The sequence below is a fragment of the Cibotium barometz genome, chromosome 63, assembly GCF_041138505.1.
Source record: "Cibotium barometz isolate CiBa-2024 chromosome 63, ASM4113850v1, whole genome shotgun sequence".
NCBI lineage: Eukaryota > Viridiplantae > Streptophyta > Polypodiopsida > Cyatheales > Cibotiaceae > Cibotium > Cibotium barometz.
In genome coordinates this window covers 10,225,415-10,251,296 of record NC_141108.1, presented here as the reverse complement: position 1 = coordinate 10,251,296, position 25,882 = coordinate 10,225,415, and the positions used below count along the sequence as shown (strand labels likewise).

General features: G+C 41.5%; 1 protein-coding gene across 1 annotated transcript; it reads right to left on the bottom strand.

Annotated features, from left to right (window-relative positions):
- Window positions 1-10,114: 10,114 nt before the first annotated feature.
- LOC147603662 (uncharacterized) lies at window positions 10,115-16,292 on the bottom strand. The gene is made up of 13 exons (XM_086796299.1): window positions 15,631-16,292; window positions 15,315-15,525; window positions 15,089-15,220; window positions 14,500-14,978; window positions 14,002-14,405; window positions 13,634-13,894; window positions 13,260-13,513; window positions 13,091-13,165; window positions 12,590-12,990; window positions 12,434-12,505; window positions 10,606-10,671; window positions 10,467-10,557; window positions 10,115-10,162 (listed from the first exon to the last, which is right to left on the bottom strand). Exons 1-13 carry the CDS (start codon window positions 16,290-16,292, stop codon window positions 10,115-10,117), a joined length of 3,156 nt encoding a protein of 1,051 aa, XP_086652425.1.
- Window positions 16,293-25,882: the final 9,590 nt, after the last annotated feature.

Sequence of the window (25,882 nt, the reverse complement as noted above, 5' to 3'; positions counted from 1 at the left end):
GGACCCAACTTTGACGTGCCGGGAGAAGTGATTGCGATGCCCAAATCCATGCACGGAGTGATGTGGGCATAGAGCAACTTCCCTAGCACAAGTCCGTGTGGTCTGTTCTCTGATGGGGTCCCGGATCCTCAACTTCTAACTATCTGAATCCCGGCTCTCCAAAAAGATGAACGAGCGTGCCAAATGGCAGAAATTTCCAACCGTGGCACAAACCGCACCGAAGAGGCATGAAATTTGAATCATGCATGGACAAATGTGTGGAAAGCAACCCGGATCTTTCTTGTTGTGTTCAGATGCGATTCAGACTCATTTCGGATTCGAAACTCTGTTATGTGGATTTTGCACTATCTTCGTCGTCGGGACCCAACTTTGACGCGCTGGGAGAAGTGGTTGCGATGCCCAAATCCATGCACGGAGTGATGTGGACATAGAGAAACTTCCCTAGCACAAGTCCGTGTGGTCCATTCTCTGATGGGGTCCTGGATCCTCAACTTCTAACTGTCCAAATCCGGGTTCTAGAAAAAGATGCACGAGTGTGAGAAATGGCAAAAATTTCCAACCGTGGCCCAAACGGCGCCGAAGAGGCGTGAAAATAGAATCATGCATGGACAAATGTGTGGCAAGCAACCCGGATCTTTCTTGTTGTGTTCAGATGCGATTCGAACTCATTTCGGATCTGAAACTTTGTTATGGCGATTTTGCACTATCTTCGTTGGGACCCAACTTTGAAGCGCTGGGAGAAGTGATTGCGATGCCCAAATCCATGCATGGAGTGATGTGGACATAGAGCAACTTCTGTAGCACAAGTCCGTGTGGTCCGTTCTCTAAAGGGGTCCCAGATCCTCAACTTCTAATTGTTCGAATTCGGGTTCTCGAAAAAGATGAACGAGCGTGCCAAATGGCGAAAATTTCCAACCGTAGCCCAAACGGCGCCGAAGAGGCATGAAATTCGAATCATGCATGAAACAATGTGTGGCAAGCAACCCGGATCTAGCTGTGTACCATGCAGATCAACAAAACCAATTACTCTAAGAAGAGACCTACATCACATGACGAGAACCAAGGAGCTACAATTGCATCCAATCTAGCTCTACCATGTGGTGGAGCTAGAATGCATCGATCTGGCTGTGTACCATGCAGATCAACAAAATCAATTACTCCAAGAAGAGATATACTTCACATGACAAGAACTAAGAGGCTAGAATTGCATTTCATCTAGCTCTACCACGTGGTAGTGCTGTATCCAACCTAGACCAGATCGTAGAGCTAGACTGCTTTGAGGTCTAGCTCTACCATGTGGTGGAGCTAGAATTGCATTTGAGGTCTAGCTCTACCATGTGGTAGAGCTAGAATGCATTGATCTAGCTGTGTACCATGCAAATCAACAAAACCAATTACTCCAAGAAGAGACCATGACGAGAACCAAGGAGCTAGAATTACATTTGATCTACCACGCGGTAGAGCTGTACCATGACGAGAACCAAGGAGATAAACAAGTGTGTTGAATGGTGCTGGGACCCAACTTTGACGCGCTGGGTGAAGTGATTGCGATGCCCAAATCCGTGCACGGAGTGATGTGGACATAGAGCAACTTCCCTAGCACAAGTCTGTGTGGTCCGTTCTCTGATGGGGTCCCAGATCCTCAACTTCTAGTTGGCCGAATCCGGGTTCTCGAAAAAGATGCATGAGCGTGCCAAATGGCAAAAATTTCCAACCGTGGCCCAAACGGCATCGAAGAGGCATGAAAATCAAATCATGCATGGACAAATGTGTGGAAACGGCGTCGAAGAGGGAAAAATTTCCAACCGTGGCCCAAACGGCGTCGAAGAGGCATGAAAATCAAATCATGCATGGACAAATGTGTGGAAAGCAACTAGAATCTTTCTTGTTGTGTTTAGATGCGATTCGGACTCATTTCGGATCTGAAACTCTGTTATGGCGATTTTGCACTATTGAGACCCAACTTTGACGTACCGGGAGAAGTGGTTGTGATGCCCAAATCCATTTATGGAGTGATGTGGACATAGAGAAACTTCCCTAGCACAAGTCCGTGTGGTCCATTCTCTGATGGGGTCTCGGATCCTATACTTCTAACTGTCCGAATTTGGGTTCTCGAAAAAGATGCACGAACGTGCCAAATGGCAGAAATTTCCAACCGTGGCACAAACGGCACTAAAGAGGCATGAAAATCGAATCATGCATGATGGACAAATGTGTGGCAAGCAACCCGGATCTTTCTTGTTGTTGTGTTCAGATGCGATTCAGATTCATTTCGGATCCGAAACTCTGTTATGTCGATTTTGCACTATCTTCGCCGGGACCCAACTTTGACGCGTTGGGAGAAGTGATTGTGATGCCCAAATCCATGCACAAAGTGATGTGGACATAGAGCAACTTGACTAGCACAAGTTTGTGTGGTCCATTCTCTGATGGGGTCCTGGATCCTCAACTTCTAACTGTCCGAATCCGGGTTCTCGAAAAAGATGCGCGAGCGTGATAAATGGCAGAAATTTCCAACAGTGGCCCAAACGGCACCGAAGAGTCATGAAAATCGAATCATGCATGGACAAATGTGTGGCAAGCAACCTGGAACTTTCTTGTTGTGTTTAGATGTTTCCTTGCAGCAACACAAGATGGGGGTGATAAACTATTAGTATGGAATGTAGTTCCCCAGAATGCTCTAATCCTTAGATATGTTGATTGAAGGGCTCAACAAGGCAGCATTAAATTGCTTGAAACAAGTACAAAGTGAGAGAATGCATCTAAACACGGACACGATTTGTTGCACTCTGCCAACTTGTGGTAACATAGGAGCCTAGCTAGGGGCAAGAAAGTGCATGCAAGAATTGTCAAAGAGGGGCTATAACAAGATCCTATCATGGACAATGTTTTGCTCGATATGTTTCCCAAGTGGGCATGGCTTGCAACAAAACCAAGAGTGTTTGACACACTGCCAGTTCATTGTGTCGTCTCATGGACTGAACTTATTACTGGGTATGCTGATTACAATCGGGGTGACAAAGCACTGATTTGTTTGAACATGATGCTGTCGGATGGCATGCTTTGGGATGTAGTCATGGTTGCTTGCAGCTTGAAAGCTTGTGGGTAGCATTGGAGCTATCGACAGAGGCCGTCAAATACTCGAATCTAGCTGTGTACCATGCAGATCAACACAAATGTGTGGCAAGCAACCCGGATATAGCTGTGTACCATGCAGATCAACAAAACCAATTACTCTAAGAAGAGACCTACTTCACATGACGAGAACCAAGGAGCTACAATTGCATCCGATCTAGCTCTACCATGTGGTGGAGCTAGAATGCATCGATCTAGCTGTGTACCATGCAGATCAACAAAATCAATTACTCCAAGAAGAGATCTACTTCACATGACAAGAACCAAGAAGCTAGAATTGCATTTGATCTAGCTCTACCACGTTGGTAAAGCTGTATCCAACCTAGACCACATTGTAGAGCTAGACTGCTTTGAGGTCTAGCTCTACCATGTGGTGGAGCTAGAATTGCAATTGAGGTCTAGCTCTACCATGTGGTAGAGCTAGAATGCATTGATCTAGCTGTGTACCATGCAAATCAACAAAACCAATTACTCCAAGAAGAGACCAAGACGAGAACCAAGGAGATAAACAACTGTGTTGAATGGCACTGGGACCCAACTTTGACGTGCTGGGAGAAGTGATTACCATGCCCAAATCCATGCACGGAGTGATGTGGACATAGAGAAACTTCCCTATCACAAGTCCATGTGGTCCGTTCTCTGATGGGGTCCCGGATCCTCAACTTCTAACTGTCCGAATCCGGGTTCTCGAAAAAGATACACGAGCGTGCCAAATGGCAAAAATTTCCAACCGTGGTCCAAATAGCGCCGAAGAGGCATGAAAATCGAATCATACATGAAAAAATGTGTGGCAAGCAACCCTGATCTTTCTTGTTGTGTTCAGATGCGATTCAGACTCATTTCGGACCCGAAACTTTGTTATGGCGATTTTGCACTATCTTGGCCGGGACCCAACTTTGACGCACTCGGAGAACTGATTGCGATGCCCAAATCCATGCACGGAGTGATATGGAATAGAGAAAATTCCCTAGCACAAGTCCGTGAGGTCCGTTCTCTGATGGGGTCCCGGATCCTTAACTTCTAACTGTCTACATCCGGGTTCTCGAAAAAGATGCACGAGCGTGCCAAATGGTGAAAATTTCCAACCGTGGCCCAAACGGCGCTGAAGAGGCATGAAAATCGAATCATGCATGGACAAATGTGTGGCAAGCAACCCGGATCTTTCTTGTTGTGTTAAGATGCGATTCGGACTCATTTCGGACCCGAAACTCTACTATGGCGATTTTGCACTATCTTCGCCGGGACCCAACTTTGACGTGCTAGGAGAACTCATTGCGATGCCCAAATCCATGCACAGAGTGATGTGGACATAGAGCAACTTCCCTAGCACAAGTCCGTGTGGTCCGTTCTTGCATGGGGTCCTAGATCCTCAATTTCTATCTATCCGAATCTGGGTTCTCGAAAAAGATGCACGAGCGTGCCAAATGGTGGAAATTTCCAACCGTGGCCCAAACGATGCCGAAGAGGCATGAAATTCGAATCATGCATGAAAAAATGTGTGGCAACCAACCCGGATCTTTCTTGTTGTGTTCAGATGCGATTCCGACTCATTTCGGATCAAAAACTCTGTTATGGTAATTTTGCACTATCTTCGCCGGGACCCAACTTTGACGTGCTCGGAGAAGTGATTGCGATGCACAAATCCATGCATGGAGTGATGTGGACATAGAGCAACTTCCCTAGCACAAGTCCTTGTGGTCCATTCTCTGATGGGGTCCCGGATCCTCAACTTCTAACTGTCCGAATCCGGGTTTTCGAAGAAGATGCACGAGCGTGCCAAATGGCCAAAATTTCCAACAGGGGCCCAAACGGTGCTGAAGAGGCATAAAATTTTAATCATGCATGGACAAATGTGTGGCAAGCAACCCGGATCTTTCTTGTTGTGTTCAGATGTGATTCGGACTCATTTCGGATCCGAAACTCTGTTATGGAGATTTTGCACTATCTTGGCCGGGACCCATTGGCCGCCAGGACTCAACTTTGACATGCTAGGAGAACTAGATGCGATGCCCAAATCCATGTACGGAGTGATGTGGACATAGAGAAACTTCCCTAGCACAAGTCTGTGTGGTCCGTTCTCTGATGGGGTCCCGGATCCTCAACTTCTAACTGTCCAAATCCGAGTTCTCGAAAAAGATACACGAGCGTGCTAAATGGCAAAAATTTCCAACCGTGACCCAAACGGCACCGAAGAGGCATGAAATTCGAATCATGCATGGATAAATGTGTGGCAGGAAACCTGGATCTAGCAGTGTACCATGCAGATCAACAAAACCAATTACTCTAAGAAGAGACCTACTTCACATGACGAGAACCAAGGAGCTACAATTGCATCCGATCTAGCTCTACCATGTGGTGGAGCTAGAATGCATTGATCTAGCTGTGTACCATGCAGATCAACAAAATCAATTACTCCAAGATGAGATCTACTTCACATGACAAGAACCAAGAAGCTAGAATTGCATTTGATCTAGCTCTACCACGTGGTAGAGCTAGACCGCTTTGAGGTCTAGCTGTATCCAACCTAGACCACATTGTAGAGCTAGACTGCTTTGAGGTCTAGCTCTACCATGTGGTGGAGCTAGAATTGCATTTGAGGTCTAGCTCTACCATGTGGTAGAGCTAGAATGCATTGATCTAGCTGTGTACCATGCAAATCAACAAAACCAATTACTCCAAGAAGAGACCATGACGAGAACCAAGGAGATAAACAAGTGTGTTGACCCAACTTTGACGTGCTGGGAGAAGTGATTGCGATGCCCAAATGTGTGCACCAACGAGTGATATGGACATAGAGCAACTTCCCTAGCACAAGTCTGTGTGGTCCGTTCTCTGATGGGGTCCCGGATCCTCAACTTCTAACTGTTCGAATCCGAGTTCAAGAAAAAGATGCACAAGCGTGCCAAATGGTCAAAATTTCCACAACTGTGACCCAAACAGTACTGAAGAGGCATGAAATTCGAATCATGCATGGACAAATGTGTGGCAAGCAAGCTGGATCTTTCTTGTTGTGTTCAGATGCGATTCAAACTCATTTCGGATCCGAAACTCTGTTATGGTGATTTGCGATGCCCAAATCCATGCACGGAGTGATGTGGACGTAGAGAAACTTCCTAGCACAAGTCCGTGTGGTCCGTTCTCTGATGGGGTCCCGGATCCTCAACTTCTAACTGTCCGAATCTGGGTTCTCAAAAAGGATGCACGAGCATGACAAATGGTGGAAATTTCCAACCGTGGCCCAAACGGCACCGAAGAGGCATGAAATTCGAATCATGCATGGACAAATGTGTGGCAAGCAACCCAGATCTTTCTTGTTGTGTTCAGATACGATTCGGACTCATTTCAGATCCGAAACTCTGTTATGGTGATTTTGCACTATCTTCGCTGAGACCCAACTTTGATGCGCTGGGAGAAGTGATTGCGATGCCCAAATCCATGCACGGAGTGATGTAGACATAGAGCAACTTCCCTAGCATAAGTCCGTGTGGTCCGTTCTCTGATGGGATCCCGGATCCTCAACTTCTAACTGTCCGAATCTGGGTTCTCAAAAAAGATGCACGAGCGTGCCAAATGGCAGAATTTCCAAACGGCACCGAAGAGGTTTGAAATTCGAATCATGCATGGACAAATGTGTGGCAAGCAACCCGAAACTTTCTTGTTGTGTTCAGATGCGATTCGGACTCATTTCGGATCCGAAACCCTGTCATGGCGATTTTGCACTATCTTTGTCGAGAAGTGATTTGCGATGCCCAAATCCATGCACGGAGTGATGTGGACATAGAGCAACTTCCCTAGCACAAGTCTGTGTGGTCCGTTCTCTGATGGGGTCCCGGATCCTCAACTTCTAACTCTGAATCCGGGTTCTCGAAAAAGATGCACGAGCATGCCAAATGGCAGAAATTTCCAACCATGGCCCAAACGGTGCCGAAGAGGCATGAAATTCAAATCATGCATGGACAAATGTGTGGCAAGCAACCCGGATCTAGTTGTGTACCATGCAGATCAACAAAACCAATTACTCTAAGAAGAGACCTACTTCACATGATAAAAACCAAGGAGCTACAATTGCATCCGATCTAGCTCCACCATGTGGTGGAGCTAGAATGCATCGATGTAGCTGTGAACCATGCAGATCAACAAAATCAATTATTCCAAGAAGAGATCTACTTCACATGACAAGAACCAAGAAGCTAGAATTGCATTTGATCTAGCTCTACCACATGGTAGAGCTGTATCCAACCTAGACCACATCATGTACTAAATCCTCTACATCATGTACTAAATACATCTGCTAGATCCATATTTCTTGAGATGAGGGCTTGGAGAGTTGATTCTTTTGGGTTATTATCAATGTTACTTTGTCATGGTGTGTTGCCTTCCGACCACTAGTATCACCTTCTCGTTCCCATATCACATTTTCTATACAGCAAAATTTCAATTAAAACCATATTATGAACTATGTTTCAGTATCTTATCATACATTGGGCTCTATGCATTGAGAGATATGTGCATGTGAGATCTCTATGCGCTGAGAGTTCTATGCATTTGAGAGCTCTATGCATTGAGAGCAGTGTGTATGTGAGAGATCCATGCATTAAGCTCTTACATGTGAGAGATCTTATGTATTGAGCTCATGCATGTGATCACTCTAGGCATAACAATCTCTCACATGTATGAGCTCAATGCATGTGAACTCTATGTAGCTCTCATGCATGAGAGCACTTACACTCTATGTAGCTCTCATGCATGAGACGCTTACACTCATGATCTCTCATGCAAAAGAACTCTTAATAAATGAGAGCTCTCATGGATAGAGAACTCACATGCATATAGAGATATCATGCAGCACACGAGAGCTTGTACACTCAATGCAAATAAATGAAAATAAGAGATCTTATGCATAGAGATCTCTTGCAGCCATGAGATCTCTAATGCTCTTATAAAAAACTCCCATAGCACCCTTGTGGGTTGCAACATAAAAAAGAGAGCATTGGGTTTAGAGCTTACCACAACTCGGTAGGTGGTGAGGACCTAACACCAAAGCATGGTCAGGACGTGAGGTCAAGAGAATAACACAATAGAGAATTATTTACATACTTTTATTTACTCTGATGCATGTGTTATCGATTATGCATAGAGGGCTCTCATGCATATAGATCTAGGATATATCTACGCAAGGTGTGAGAGCTCTCATGCATAGAGAGTTTTCATGCATTGTGAGAGATCTTACATAAAGCTCTCAAGTGTGGATCTCAGCCATGAGAGATCCATGCATATAGATCTCATAAATATAGAGCTATCATTGTGTGTGATTCATTGTGAGAGCTCCCATGCATATAGATTGCAAATCTCATGCATAGAGAGCTCTCATGCATATAGATCAGCTATTATCAAGTGCGAGTCATTGTGAGAGCTCCTATGCATAGAGAGCTGTCATGCATATATATCTCATGCATGAGAGCTCTTATGCATATCGATGAGCTCTCATGCATATAGAGTTGTCATACATGAGATCTTATGCATGGAGCTCTCTTGTATTCTAAGAGGTCTCATGCATGAGATCCCTCTTGCATTGTAAGAGCTCTCATGCATTAATAGCTCTCATATGCATAGATCTCTCATATCATGCACGAGAGCTATAGAGATCTTGGTCTTGCACTAGAGCTCTCATGCAAAGAGCTAGGTCTTACATTAAGAGCTCTCATACATAGAGCTCCCATGCATAGAGGTTGGTCTTGCATTAGAGACCTCATTCATAAAGCTAGGTCTTACATTAAGATCTCAGAGTCTCATACATAGAGCTCGCATGCATAGAGAAATATCTTGCATTATTATAAGAGTTCCCATGGATAGATCTCATGTATAAAGTGAAAGAGCTCTCATGCATAGAGCTAGGTCTTGCATTCAAAGCTCTCATACATAGATCTCACATGCATAGAGTTAGATCTTGCATTATTATGAGAGCTCTCTTACATACATCTCATGCTAGAGCTATATCTTGCATTATTATAAGAGCTCCCATGGATAGATCTCATGTATAGAGTGAAAGAGCTCTCATGCATAGAGCTAAGTCTTGCATTAATAGCTGTCATACATAGAGATCACATGCATAGAGTTAGATCTTGCATTAATTATTATAAGAGCTCTCATACATAGAGCTATATCTTGCATTATTATAAGAGCTCCCATGGATAGATCTCATGTAAAAAGTGAAAGAGCTCTCATGCATAGAGCTATGCGCTATGAAGAAGGTGGAGAGGGGTCTTTTGTGCATGCTCTAGGATAGAACCTTGAAAGGCCTAGTAGGTAAGAGTAGGTGATTTTTGACTCTTCAAGTCAAGATAGAGGTACGATACTAGATGGATGGTTTGTCATTTCAAGTCATCTTACACTAGTTTAAGTCATTGCAACTCCAGCTCTACCATGTGGTAGAGCTAGAATGCATTTCTCCAGCTCTAGCATGTGGTAGAGAATTCAAATTATCCCGCCCAATTTTAAACTCAAATTATCCCGCCCTTTAAAAATTTAAAATGGTCTTGGTCTTTTTCAAATTTTCCTTGACGTCCATGTCGCTTATGTAATACAAACCTCCTTTCCCATCTTGTCATTGACCAACTAGCACTTGGACATCACCGCATCTATTATCAAATTCAATGATACAACAAGGTACACATATTTTTGTCTCATATTAAATCATTATCTATGATTAGATTTAAAGTTTTGAACATGTCAATTAAAATTCAGATCATACACATTGACATAGAGTAGAAAATAAAAGCATGCAAGAATTCAAAAAACTAGGAATGGTTGAAGAGAAAAAACCTGATACAGATTTGGGTTGCACTTCTTAGCAAATTGAATGGTGATGTTGAAACTGATACGGGGGAGATTCTGAAGGTATTGAAACTCATACGGGCAGTTGTGAAAAGCTGGTAGAGAGCAGAAGCAGGAGATATTAGAGAGAAGAAGCAGTAGAAATCTACGCAACTCCGGCAAACACTGTAACAGCGACCCCTACAGCCAAGCCCTACAGCCAAGGCAAGAACATCCGTCAAAGAATTTCCGACATGAAAGCTCCAGAGAGCATCCTGGAAGGCATCAAGGCGTCGATGAGAATAGCCCCCTCCACCATACATGAAAACCACCTGCTGTCAAATTGTGGGGAGGCGCATGGCTATATTGTTACGCAATGAACCCTAAATGCTGCAAGAGCGAGAGACCCAAGCTGACTACACGGGTCTGATCAACCTCCTCCTCAGCTGCACGCTTGCTGTGCATACCTCACTACTGTTGCTGCCTATAAGCTAAGCTTGGCTAAGCTTAGCATTTACCTTGGCTACCAGTGCACCAACAAATGACAAAATCAACCAGCAGACATAAGGTATTCCTGAATTCTGTCCGCTCTCTTCTCCCCTCTCAGATCTGGTCCCCAGAAATCAGCCCCGTACATTGCCAGAGCGCCCAACGAACCTGCGCCACAGAGAGACGCGGATAAGGTTGCGTTGCGCCACAGAGAGACGGGGATAAGGTTGCGTGCTTTAAAGTTTAAAATTTAAACTTTAAAGTTGTTATAATATTATCATAATGGGTAATTAGAGTTTCTAAAGCCTTAAGTGTCAATGTAAAGGCCCAAACCTTTATGGGGTTATAGGGTTATAATTTATCGAATTCGGGGGGGGAGAGCCTGAACAAGGAGAGCGCATACGAGACCTTAAATCAAAAAGTTTATAATTAATAGGCTTATAGGTTTGTTTATATAAATAGGCTTAAAGATATATATAAATAGGCTTATAATAGGTTTAATAGGTTAACTATAGTAACTTAAAGATATATAAATAGGCTTATAGGTTTAATAGATTAACTATAGTAACTATAGGTTTGATTATATAAATAGACTTAAAGATATATATAAATTGGCTTATAGGTTTAATAGGTTCACTATAGTAACTTAATTTAGTCTATTTATAGTTTATAATTATACTTTATATATCTTATTTATAAACTTTCTATAGCTATATAAATCAAACCTATTTATATATAAACCTATATAATTTAAAGTTTATAAATAACCTATAGTGACTTAAATTATATACATTAACCTATATATTAACCTACAACTATAACTATATAACTTATAGTGACTTAAATTATATTAATATTTATAACTATATAGCTTATTATAGTAACTTGTAGTTAATAAAAGCTTATTTTAATGCTACTATATTATAGCTTATTTAATAAATATATCTGTAAGCTTATAAGTTTGATTATAGCTTTTATTATAGGTTAAAGTATATGTATAAATTCAAGGGGATTTTGGTACAAAGATAGGGCAAGGAAATGTATCCAGACTAGTGGAGGAATGTTTGAAAGATGTGGTCCTACCTTTTCCTACAATGGATACTTCATCTCTCCAAGACTCATTATGGAGTGTCGTTCGATGGCCAAAGATTATTTGCAATCTACTATCATGAATGGCAACTTAATTTGATCAAACTCTAGCTCTACCACACGTGGTAGAGCTGTACTATTCTACCTAGACCACATCGTAGAACTTTAAGGTCTAGCTCTACAATGTGGTGGAGTTAGAATGCATCAATCTAGCTGTACCATAAACCACATTGTAGACCTAGAATGCCTAGAGGTCTAGCTCTACCATGCGGGTGGGGCTAGAATATATTGAACTAGCTCTACTATCTGGTAACTATATCTGGTAACTATATCATGTGGTGGAGCTAGAATGCATCAATGTAACTATATCATGTAACGGAGCTAGAATTCATTGATCTAGCTCTACCATGTGGTAGGTAGAGTACGTCAATGCTATGAGCAAAAAATTACGAGCAAGATTCTTTCGAGCGAGAAAAAGAAGACCGACACCCAACTGTAGTTCTCTTTGAAACTACAGGTGGTGACAAACGAGAGAGAGAGAGAGAGAGAGAGAGAGAGAGAGATTGTAAGATAGATTGAACATGTAGTCATGGCAATCCACCTAATTGTCACCATAAGATCTACCAAGCAATAAGACCTATGTATGTGTGTGTATGTATGTGTAGTGTGCATGCATATGTGTGTGTATATATGTGTGTGAGTCTTTTAATTCACTTTTATATGTGCGCACAAAAATGACCAAAATAGCATAATTAAAACATAATATTAAAATCACTTGTAGCAAAGATGTCCAAAACTTAAGGCAATACACGTAATTCATGGAAGGGAAAAAAAACCCTATTATTGCAGTTATTCTGAAATAGCAATGTCATCTACAAAATAACATTTTGGTCTCTTCTTAGATTGCCGAGTAGTGTGATCATAACGAGTGTCTGCCTCCATCTCTCTTGCCATGCTCTCTGCATAAGAAGGCAAACAACTACAAAATGGTCAACAAACATTGAACCTTATCATCTGAATATTTCAAAATTCCATGGTGCTTTCAAAGCATAGAGATACTCACTAGTCCAGTGAAACATCTGTGATTGCCAAACTCTCCTCATCATCCCCAAGCAAATCTCCAAACCCACCACCCAAGTCAGCAGTTCCAGTGCTGACTTTATAGTAATTATCTACAAATGGCATCAAATGACTGGTACATATCTCATCATCTCTCTCAATCACCATGCACAATCGTGCACTGTGCATAGCAGCTCTCATAACAGAGCCAGTCCCACCTCCCATCTCAAGCACTGAGCCTAAATGTGGACATAAGGCCTCCATGAAGAACAACATCAGGGGGACACTCTTTTCAAGTGGGCCCCTCCAACCTCCACTCTTACCATCACGCTTAGCCCTTGCAGATGAAGGCAAGCAATGGACCAAGACCTCTTTGGAGAAGTCTAAGTCCAACGCTTGTCCTACCTACAAAAAAGAAAAAGAAGCAAACACAACTAAATTATCCATTCAAGGAATGCACAACACAATAGCACAAACCGCACAAACCTTACACTTTATAACTTACCTTTTGAGCATTCAAAAGGTTAACAACTGGTTTTTGGCCAGCCTTATGGAAGGCCACCACATGCAGCAATGTCATCTACATGTAAATACAATAATGAGAGAGAGTATTATTTTCAACAACTTGCAAGCTACTTAATAAACATCAATATAAATGTACATGGTAGCATTACCTTTGTAGACACTCCTAGTCTTGTTTCATAGCTGTAAGGCTCTGAAGAGTTTAAAGCCCAACGAAATCCGGCAACCATGCGTGTCCTAGTAGCAACTCGCTCCACAAGAGAAAGGTGAGTAGGACTAGTGATAACCAAAACCCAACCCAAGTCATCCATCACAGCATTGGCCACCACCAAAGAACTCTTTATATGATCCTCACTAATTTGATTCCAATAAGGAATCCCATCATCAAAGCCTGCAACTGGAGTTCCTGAGAAAAGACAATCCAAGAAAACAAGCCAAAATAGAAAGCAAGTTTCAAAAAATGTTACAAATAAGAGGTGTGCCAAGAGAGAGGTTCCATTGGAAAAGGGGGCAGGTCTTTACAAACCTGTTGGCAAATCAATGACAGTGAAGTCAATGCTCCAACTACATGGCTTGCCTCCTCTGAATTTTTGTTGTAGGGAGTGACTCATGAAAAATTGTCTCATGACTTCAAAGCCCTCCTTGAAATTATGCTCTAGCAACTCTTTTCCCAACTGAATATAGTCATATGTCCATACATTCACTTGACTTCTCACACCAAGCCTCTCTTGCTCACGAAAAGCAGTCAATGAAACAAACCCCGATGGATTTGCACCACTTCTTGGAACTGCATGATCAAGCACTATATGATCCAGAAAACCAAAAAATGCATCCATTTAAAGAGTACACATTTGTAACATTATATGCAATCCTACATCAATATAGTAAACTTACCTTGACTCTCATTCACAGGCTTATTTGGTGGTCGTCCCCCCTTATTTGAGGCTTGAATTTGTTCCTGTAGGTCCTTTTCCTTCAAGGCTCGCAATTCTTCATCGATCCTTTTCTTCTCCTCCTCATTAACAGAACCTGAAGAACCAGAGTCAGACATGCACTCCCCCTTCAAATGCCGCAAGTATATCTCTTTGTCCTCTTCCAAACATTCCCCCCTCTTCATGTCCAGCCACCAAGGGCACTTCTTCCTCTCCCACTCAGTTATCATCAAAGCCCCACCTGTCTGGTTGTTTTCTCTAAAGATAGAACATGAGTACATGCTGAATGTAGAATCCACTGTCCATGCCTTACAAACATGAGGCAAGAAAGGCATTTTCTTCGTAGAGATAAGCATCAGCAAATATCTAAACCCAAGCAAAAAAACAAACTTTTAGAAAAGCATAATATTACAATATTTCTAAATAGCAATACCACTAAACTTGATATCTTATTTCTCACCTGTAGACCAAACGTCTAGAAGCATTTTTTAAGTCAACATGTTTTGCTGCTGGCGTTGCCACATTCATCTCTCTCTCAAATGAATAAAACAATACAGCTCGATACCTCCCAACAATGTCCATGAAGTATGTTTCCAAACTTGGCTCTTGAGGCAATGTCAGTTTCTCCTTGCCGATATTAGAATCCACCACCTGTTTTACCAATCTGGCTGCATCCTCTAGCAATTGGTCCATCCACACCTCCTTGGCCAACCATGAAATGTATTGATGGTCTCCAAGAGGCATCCCATAAGATTGCTTTACATTGTCATCTTGTCCTAGAAGCTTTAGCATTGAGCATTTAAGAATTGGAGAACATGCTGCTGAGGATAGTGCATATAATTTCTCCAAACTAATTTTATATTGGGGCTCTTCAAAGGGAAGCTTCCACAATATCTCAAACCATTCTTTGCCATTTGATGGATTAACCACCGAAAGCATCTAAGACATAAAAGCAATATCCTTTTACACAAAAGCTTAAATAGCCAGTCATTCCTTTAAAACTCAAAAGAAAGGTATCCAAAAATACATGAAAGTGAATATCAACAAACCCTTATCATTTTTCTATTGTAAGTCTTGATAACATTCTTCTTTGCCTTTGTCACCTCCACATCTCTATCCTCTTTGGAAAGTCCTGGATTGATCTTCTTGCATGCTACCTCAAATGCTGTGTCCCATTTTCCCTGCAATAAAAAATGAAAAACCCAAAAAACAACAAAAAGTAAAAAAAAAGAATCATAGAATGAATTGAAACCACTTTCTCAAAAGAAAACCTACCGCAAAAACCATGCGGCCTAGTATTGACTGGGTCAAGGGATACCACACCCTTTTTCCCATGCTTGCCTCTCTTGCTCTCACGGAGGCAATGTGATTCTTTTCCGCTTCAGTGAAACTCTCCATGAGAGGTGTCTCATCCAATGCACAAAGGGTACTTGTGTGATAGAGATAATCCTTCAGATTTGTAATAACAATGGCCTCTTCATGCATCCTAAATAAAGATTGACAATAGTCAATACTAACAAATCCTAGTGCAAAAATACAAATTGAAAAGAAATTCATTCATTATATAGAGAGATATGGGAGAGAATCTTACAAGTTAATTCTCTGTAGAGTAGCCACAAGAACCTGCTCATCTTTTTCATTTGGTACAATGAACTCAGCTTGAACTCTGATATGCTTTCCCTTGTTATTTGCAAAACTCTCATTGATACACTCCATCCAAGCTGCAGTCCTGTGATTACCCTCCCATACAAAAAACATTTTCCCCCTCAACATAGACCACTCTTCCTTAGATTCAAGCTCCTCCTCAAACTCAGCATTGATAGCCTGCCAATGCCTATCCCAAGTACTTGTTATTGTTTCATCAACATCCAAGGTAGACCCATCAGGCAAATTAGTTGACAGAATCAAGCTACCCTTCATTGCCATATAGCCCTCTTTTTCCAAAACTGACTTTAATCTGGACAAATCACGTCTAAGCTCTCTAACCCTTTCATTTATCCTGCACCTGCAAAGGGGAATCCTAGGTGCTAGAATTCCAGGATTAAGAGCCAACCTAGACAAAAAGTCAGAACCATCTGCCTTAGAGATTGCTTGAGGAATCAGCTCGTCAGGTGTATCATCCTTATCTTTTGAATCATCTTGTGTAGCTGCAACATGAACTAGTTCTTTACTAGTAGCCAGATTTGTGTCTTCAACCATTTGTTCATCCTCTTGTTTATCTTCAAGATGCTCCATGCTCTCAGTAGGCTCCATGGTTGATTTCTTGGTACTAGCATTAGATGCTGCAAGAGTTTTTCTCTTTCTAGTCTTCACTGCCTGCAAGAATATATATATATATATGATAGAGAGAAAATATTGGGTTTTTCAATTACATGCCATTTAAAGAAGCCAAAAGTCTCTTTGCAAAAACACATACACCCATGCCTGTTATAAAAGAAAGCCACAAGGGCAATAACTTTGCAATGACCACAAGGGCTGTAACAATCTACATCCAAAAAGCTCTAGGATAGGCAGAGCATAAGCACACAAAGGGACACTTTCGCCATAGCAATCTACATCTCTACATGACTACATGCAATGTTGTTTCTTGATTGGAGCAGCCTTTATGGTTTTTGGCCAGCCTTATGGAAGGCCACCACATGCAGTAATGTTTCTTGTTTGGAGCTATATCTTTTGGAGAAAGTGTGCAACGTTGCTCCCTCCTGCTAGTTTCGCCAGCGAACTATGTCTTCCACACCTCTTCTTTGTCTCCACACTAGCAATGCACATCAGTAAGATGTTGTCAACCTCATCCACGAAATCCCCTGCTCCTTGAGCTACTTGGGGGAGGACAAGCTTGTGCCAGGGGACATTGTGGAGCAGGTTCATGTGGGCAGTGTGACCTTGACTGCTCCCTTTACAGGGGGGAAAGCAGGGCTCCAACTCGAGCTCCGCCGGCTTTACAAGGTTGGGGACACCCATGCCCAGGTGAAGGTCAGACGGCTCAACAACAAGCATGTCAAGATGCAGGTCTCCATTGTCCCCCACGACTCTGGCATGATGAGAAAGCAGTATGCTCTCAGAGCAAGCAATGATGCCAATCACGTGGTCACCTTCATTGACTCCACTGAGGCTGAGAGTCTCTTGATCCAAGGTAAGCATGTTTTCTCCCCTCCAAAAGAGCGTTTTAGGGTAAGCATGCATAATTATATACATTCATACCTAGTGCATGCATTCAAATATGCACATACATGAGGCTAAGGGTCGCTTGATCCAATTGTTTCAGGTGTAGGCATACATAACTACACAAGTGCATTAATACATACACAATACATAAGGCTGAGAGTCTCATGTATGTACATACACATACGTACAAGCATATGGAGGGACTGCAAACTGAACCACACACTGATTGAGTAGGAAGAAGATTGATGCAATGTTGTTCCCTCCTGCTAGTTTCGCCAGCGAACTATGCAGGAGGAGCATTGGAAGTTCTCTCAAGCCACATTATCCGCAAGCTGTTAACATCATGCGCATGCAACAGCTCCTCGCAAGCAACATCATCCCTCCTGCTAGTTTCGCCAGCGAACTATGCAGGAGGGACCATTTAAGAGTGAACATTCAAGAGGAAAAATGCACCTCTTTTCTTTTTGGAGCCATTCTTGGCGTAGGTCGTGGATGCTCCTGCGTGGCTCGTGGATGCTCGTGCAGTCATACGATACTATGGGTTTCCCAACAAAATTCCGTGCAGACGTTTTTGCATTCCCAATAGAATTGCTCCACTACGATAGCATCCTGAGCAACTACACAGGAAAAGGACATCATAACTACATAAGTGTAGCTGTTGTTGCTCAAACGGTGAAGTATGAAGTATGAAGGCTGAGAGAGAGAGAAGGAGCGCCAGGGCCCAGGGGTGAGGGGAAGAGAGAGATAAGCCGCCGCCGTAGGCGGCGCCGCATTGAAGACTAGTATATATTTATATATATATGTTTTTTTTTAATAAACTAATATTAATGATATATTACTTTGAGGTGAAATTAATTCTAGCAATGACAACTAATATAAAAATCATTTAAGATGCCACTTTCCCTAACCATGGCATGATGCTGTAACCGGGCTTCGCTTTAAGATTTTGTGATCTCAAAAAAGGCGAGGTTTTCTAAATAAGTTTTTAAGATAACTATTTTCTATATCTTAATGTGAAGAAATCCTGAAGATTATAAATTTCAAGATTTCTTTGAGACGCTACCTCTTTAAAGTAATGCTCATCTCCTTCTTTGGTAATTAGTCTTCTTTACTGCTCTTTGCACAATGGAAACTGCATATCTAGAGGACAAATTTGGAAGTAAGCAGGTGGAGCTAGCAACCACAAATGGTATCACCGAGGTTTCCAAACATTATCTCTCAATGACCTTTGGATTGAAGGAAGATTCACTCATTCTGCATCAGATGTTTGGTGACAAGAATGACGGTCTTTCATTTGAGATGCCAGCTATAAACAGAGGAGATCAGAATGTCTTTCAGCTGGACATTCAATTTGGGAGAACCTTTGTAGTTAGTGGAGAAAAAATGTTGTCTCGAAGCTGCACAGCTGAAGTTTTGGATGATGCTAAGGTTCAACAAGAGCCTGTTATCAACATTGGGGCCACAGATAAAATTAGTATTGTTGAAATTCTACAAAAATTGCCTGCTAAAAATTCGCTTAGAATCAAATTTGATTTAATGGGAGAGATCAGGCAGGTTGACGAGCTTCCTACAAGATATGATGGGAATATAATGTTTGAGTTGCCCTATGTTAGTGCTGCTAATAGAATGGTTGGATTGGAGAACAAGTTTGATGGCCATGTGTGGACAGATGAGACAACAAGCAATATTTCTTGTTTCATTGGGACAGTTAGGATAAGGAAATGTGGAGGGTATCTAGAGTGCACTAATGTGCTTTGTGCAGGATTGACAAGGTCAAGGGAGACCAATAAGCAGCATTGGATTGGACGTCTGGCAAAAGTTTGTCCTGCTAAACAAAGTGTGGAAACCTATGGCAGTTTGAAGTGCTCTTTTTGTTCAACACCTCCTACATGCCAAGCTGTATGCCCTTGCAAATTAGTGATGTGCTTCCCCTCTGAAAAAATAGGAAAGAAAGTGACACGTGCAGTTCTTCACATTGGCTCTCATATGCACCCTGTTAAAGCTGGAATCACAAGGATGGATGCTGAAGAGGTCAAGAACAGAGTGAAAGAGATGGTACAGCAAGATTTTTTGGGTAGACCAAAAGCTATGCAACATAAATTGGCTAGGGAAATCCTTCTTCAATCAGCCATCTTTGGAGACGTATCATCAGGAAAAAAGCTTTCTGATAATGATTTGACAAATATACTGGAGAAGCTTGCACCTGTCTTGGACAAAAGAAGACTTTCCCGCTGGAGAAAGGAGTCACAAATGGAGGTGGGACAAGCAATTGGAGAAATAGAGGCAATAATAAAGTTGAAGAATAGCTTGCTGTATGACTACTTCCAAAGTGTTGTTTTTCCTGGGCAGTTAGAATTTTCCTCTTTCAATAGGTGTCATGTCTTCAAGATGTCTACACAAGGTCCAGGGAGTGGGGTTGATTTAGTTAACAAGATGAGACCTGGTGGTGAGCTTGAAAGCTGCTGGATTTGTTTTGACTTTGTGAAAAGAATCAAAGATTGGACAACCATGGCTAGTCATGTTTATAACCCTTTTGTGCAAGAGATGCAGACAATAGCAATTGGAGACTTCAAAGTTGAGGACACAGATGCTCAAATATTATTTTGGGAGTTACTAAATCGGGTGATGGAACGAGAAGGTTATAAGAAGGCTCAATTCAAGGGATTCATGGCAGATGAAGCACAATCAAACTGGCGAGCTGTGAGAGCAGTTTTCAATGGTGGGCCAGATAATGTAATGATAGGTATGGAGCGTTCTTGTTCTTTCCATTGGGAGCAGAGCTTGAATCAACATGCTAAGAAATGTATACCACCACATAGCCAAGAAGAGTTTAAATTAAGATGTCGACGTTGGAAGAATTCTCCTTCTGAAGAGGCAGCTGAAATTGAGCTTGATGAGTTGAGAGCATGGTTGAGGAAGGGCCATGCTGACAAGACAAAGATCTCTATGCTAGAGACATGGATTGTGTGGTGGCATGCCAGAGTTGCCCATTGGGGAGAGTACATGATGCATGTAAATTTTCTATTATCTTCTCTAGTTTTCATAATTGTATATGTTTCCCGCTTTTTGAGAGAAAATTTACAAATGCATTTTTGTTGTAGGCAATTGAAGGTAAGGACACTTACCTTATACCACAAACCAATCTTGCAGAATCAGTTCATGGAAGCTGGCTTGCTTCACATGATGGTGTGAAGTATGTTTCCCTATATACTGCCTCCTATAATGACCTGATGGCAACTTTGCTTTAGAGTGCAAGGTATGACTCTTTCTTGAGAGGTACTCATAGGGGTACAGGTCCAGGGATTGAAAAGATTAAGAAAAGATATGCCTCGGCCAGTCCCAGTTTGCCGACAACAAAAACTGTCATTGAATTGACTAATGATGCAGCCACTGAGCTACATGCAACAAAGAAAAGGGCTTCAACAGATGATGGAGTATGCACAGTGAGAAGAAAACGTAGAGTGGGATCACAGACACCTATTCAACCCAATGATTCTCATCGCCCTGAGTATGAGTATGTGACACAAAATGTAAGGCGCCGGCTTCAAAGAGATCAATTTCCTTCTGTGGAAAGTACATACACTGAGGTCAAAATTCACCAAACAAAATGGGCAATTAGGAGGACAAACCCAGGAAGTGAAGTAAGGTGTCAGGGTTACCTTCGTGAAAAGGGACACAAGTGTAACGCTCTGATTGATAAAAAGGGTCGAGGTGGCTTGATGGGTGTTCCTGCACCATGCTTTGAGGGACTTGTTTCCTTGCCATCTTGTGTGAAGAAGCAATATGTTTGGTTTTGTGGAGATAATGTTGACCATACATGGGAGATGTCGGACCTTATTACTGAGAAACCAATCAATCGTCCACAAGAATGGCCTGTTTGCAGAAGGGACTTGTTTAAACAGCATAGAAGTGCAAGCTCTATGGGATGCAGGGTTTGATCTACAGCACATTGGACCATCCCGTGGAAGGCCAGCACAAGAAGGCACATCACATGATGCTAATTTAGACATACGACCCACGGAATGTGCAGGTAAACCTATAGTCATTTCAAGGACGGTCACAAAAGAAATGGAGGACAGAATCAAGAGGGCTATGGATTTGGTTTGCACCATTCATCACAGACAGGTGGTTGTGGACAAGGAGCATGTGGATTACACAATTTCAACTCCAGGTAGCCAGGAAAATGGGGAGACATATAAGGTCACTATATCAACTTTTCCTACCTGCACATGCCAGGACTTCAAAAGACGAGTTGACCAAGGGAAAAAGTATATGCCTTGCAAACACCTTTACAACATCTACATAAAGGAGTTAGGGCTAGATGTTAGCAAACAAAAGTTTGTTCACCAAGCAGCATTGACAAAGAGAGAGCTCCACTATATGTTTCGTGTGTTGAATTGATAGATGTGGACTACTTAGTTGTTTTTTCAGCACATTAGTTAGGCAACTACTCTGTTTTTTGGGACCGATATGGTATCTATGATAGGTTTCAAACTTATGTATTTAGAAAAAATTGGTCTACTTTTTGGGCTTTGTTAGCTATCATATTTATATGCTGAGTTTTGTAAAACGGTATCATATTTGTAAAAGATGTTCACATGCTTAGGACATGCTTAGGTGTTTGGATAAAATTGGTCTACCTTTTGGGCTTTGTATCCTGTTTTGTTTGTATGTTGGGTTTTGTTAAACAATACCATATTAAACACAATGATGTTCTCTTTGTTTCCTGTTTTGTTTGTATGTTGCGTTTTCATGGATAAGTGCCATCAAAAAACAAAAACTCCAATGAGTATTCCTTAAACACAATTACGTTTTCAAAAGAATTATGTTTTCAAATGATGCTCAAATGCTTTATGTAAATCCAAAACAGATAACTAATTCTACTGCCTTGCCCATCTGGGTTGATCAACACAATTAGTTTCTTAGCGAAACCATGGCTAAGTGCCATCAAAAAAACTAAAACTCCAATGAGTATTCCTTGAGATATTTTGCCTTCGCTCAGACGCTCAGAGGTTTTTGCTCGGAAAATGGGCATCCCGTGGTAGAGCTATATCAAAATAATCTATCTAGACACCATGGTATCGCTAGAATGCTTTGAAGTCTAACTCCACCAGATAGTAGAGATAGTCTTTAATGGGTTCTATCTCTACCATATGATAGAGCTAGTTCTAGCTCGGCCACATGGTAGAGCTATACTTCATGGTAGAGTTTGATGTAGGTTCCAAACTAAAAAAAATTGCTTACTAGATTTGATTACTAGTTTAACAAGTCCAACATGATTATGTGCAGGATGGATTTCCAATCTGGAGGGAGGGTCTATATGATGTTGAACAATGATTTTGTTGGTATTGGCTGCGTGTGTAGAATTGATCCAAATTCCACTTGTAGTGGAACAAAGATTGGTCAAGGAAATGTGTCATTACTTGTGGAGGAATGCTTGAAGGATGTGGAACTACCATTCCCTACAATGGATACCATTTATCTAAAAAATGCATTATGGAGTAATGTTCGTTGGCCAAAAATGCTTTTAAGGCCTTTCACAAGGGAGCTGGAATTTGGAGAGTGGAGTGAAAGATGCAGTGATGCAGATCAAGAAGAGCCTGCGGAACCTCCAATTGTAGATGCAATACCGATAACATCTCCAGAACTTGACATGCAAATCCGACAATCTTGGAAGAATGAGATGGTTCTTCTAAAGGATGAGAGCATGATGCAAACTATCAATCAAGGGACTATCTTATATGTGGTTCCATTTGAATGTGTCAACTTTCAACAACTTGGTGATGATTGTGTGGGTGTGGCTATTGAAAGTGCAAATGAATTTCAAACTATGCTGCAAGTGGATAGTATCACCCTAGTTAAATGGCCTATTAATGATGGAGATGTAACTAATGAGGTTATTGTTTCCCAAACCTCTGCAAAAAGACTCTACACTTTCATAAACAGGATTCCAAAGCAGAGACCACAACCAACTTCTACCTTATATATGTCACGTGAATCAGTTCAAAGGATTTCATCCATTGATTGTTGTGCAAAAAAATGTTGTCAGCTAATCGATCGTGATGTACTAATGAGGATACGACAAGACTTTTGGGGACAATCTTAGGAGTCTCGTACAAATTATGTATATGATGTGCTTTCTACAGCTTGGCATCGTGATTCAGCTCAAAAATCAAATATGAATTTAGGTTAAATGGGGTGATTGTTTGTTGCAGAGCATGGTATACCAAAGACATCCTTTTACCGTTACAGGGAAAAGTTTGAGTCTGGTGTGTGTCAATATCTGCATGGAAACACAGGGGTATTGAGGAGAGGCCTACAACATGCTAGTGAGGCAAGAGCACTACTTGATGAATTTGTGAACATGAACTCCGAGCCTGCGCCACACAAAAGTAGAACAATGCTAGATGGCTCAAGGGAAACCAGGTTGTTGATTCCATCAATATTCAAGCAAGTTGACATTTTAAATGAAATCAACGCAACACTTGAGCAGTTGGGACATGAGAAGAGGCTATCAAAGTCATCGTTTAGTAGAATTTGGAATAAAGAGTACCCACAAGTGTCCCTAACAAAGGCAAGTGAGTTCTCCAAGTGCACCTTGTGTAGTGGTCTCAAGGCAAAACTAGAAGCCAAACCTAGTCTAGAAGAAAGAGCAAGGCTCCTCAGTGAAAGAGATATTCACATGCAACAACAACAAAGTTGCAGGAGCTTATACTATGCATGGCGCATATTTTCAGAAACCCAACCACAAAAGTATGTATGCATCATCCATGACAAGATGGATCAAAAGAAAACAGCCATTCCCAGACTATGGGTCCTTCCCAAGGGTGTGGATTCGGGATATAATGTACCAATTGCATTGATTGGTATGATCACTCATGGACATGCAGAAGGTCATTATGGACACTTTATTTTGAATGGTTTATGGCCATCTGATCCCAATCTAACAATTGGCTCAATTGCAAGTTGTTTACATAACTTAGAGAGGATGGATAAGCATCCTCTTGGTGATCTAGTAACAAATGGGCTTCCAAGGAGCAATGTTTCACTTCTACATGCTTTAAATTCAAGGACAGCTTTAGACAACCACAATATGAGTGATGGTAAAGATCCCATTGTTGAACCATGTATAAATCAGGGAGACACAATGAATTGGGTTTCCTCGTTTCGCAAGTTGCCAGAAAACTTGTTGCTACAACTAGATAATTGTGCTGGAGAAAATAAAAATCGGTACTTATTTGCCTGTTTGTCATTGCTTGTTGCACGGGGTGCTTTCAAAACTGTACAATTGGGATTTATAATGGTCAGACATACACATGAGGATATAGATGCCATGTTTAGCAGGTTCTCAGAGAAATTAAGAGTGGGGCAAACCTTTACTTTACCACATTTGATGGATACTTTAAGAACCAGCTCAACTTCTTCTCCAGCTCTTCTTGCTTATAGAGGTCCCTGACTTCAAGGCATATTGTGATGGCTACATTTGTGATGGGCAAGAAGCACTTATAGGTCACTCCAAACCACTTCTATTCAAGTTCTTCATGGAAGGTGACACATCAGTAATGCAATTTAAGGCACATGTAGCTATTCGTAATTGGAGTGGAAGTATCCGTCTTTGGAAGACAGACAGTGAAGGTAAACCAAGGTTACCAAAAGGAGATCCACCTCTACTACCAATGGCCGAGCATATAAAGATGCATGTAGAAGTAATATCAGGATTGAAGGGTTACATAAAATTTTGGCAAAATCTAAGTAATGGTTCATTTGTGCCAAGATATTATAGGCCCGTGATAGATTATTGGAGTAATGTAATCGAAGAGCTTGGAAAACCAATACAATCAGAGGCAAGAAAGTACACAGATTTTTGGCCAAAATCTGAAGGGTCCCATCAATTAGATGATATGAATGTTGAACAATTGCAGGCACAAAGATTCTTAGGTATTGAAGAACATAATGATCATTATTGTGGGCCTGCACGGGATAAACCAAGGGAGGCATTTAACCCTATGCTACATGTTCAGCAAAGACATTATGTCATGCTGCACCCAGATGACACAAACATCTATCCAGTTTGGCTTGCTATGGCTGAATCGGATATTGATGATGAGCCTACATCACCAAATTACAAGAAACTCTTGATTCAATATTGGGGACCTTGTGCAAGGAAGAAAGGTTTGATAGATACTCAAGCTTATGCTGATTGTTGGAAGGGATATTGGCAAATTAATGAGGTAGAACAACAAGTATGGGAAAATGCTGATGCAATTCGTTGGTCATGGAGACCAAGGAATCCACCACCATACAAAAGAATCAAGATACCAGAAAAGGAAGCCCGTAAAGCAAAAGCATGCTTAGGCTTGGCTTGTGAGGATGAAGCTCATATTGATGGTTCCTTCAATGAGGAGTAGCATTTGTAGATTCAATATTGACAATGTGGATTTTTAGGTTATAACTCTAATATCCAAAAGAGATGTACTTTGGTATCTTCTTTATTTTTTATTTTCACTTATTGAATGAAATTTTTCTTTGTGCCTCCTACATTTTTTTGATATAATAATGTTTCTATCTTATTTGTTCAATTGTTTCATGAATTTTGTGCAGTGTACAACTCACTTGGTGTGCTGCCAAGTCCTAGCAAAGAAACAAATACCACTTTCTTATTAATGGTGTGCTCACTT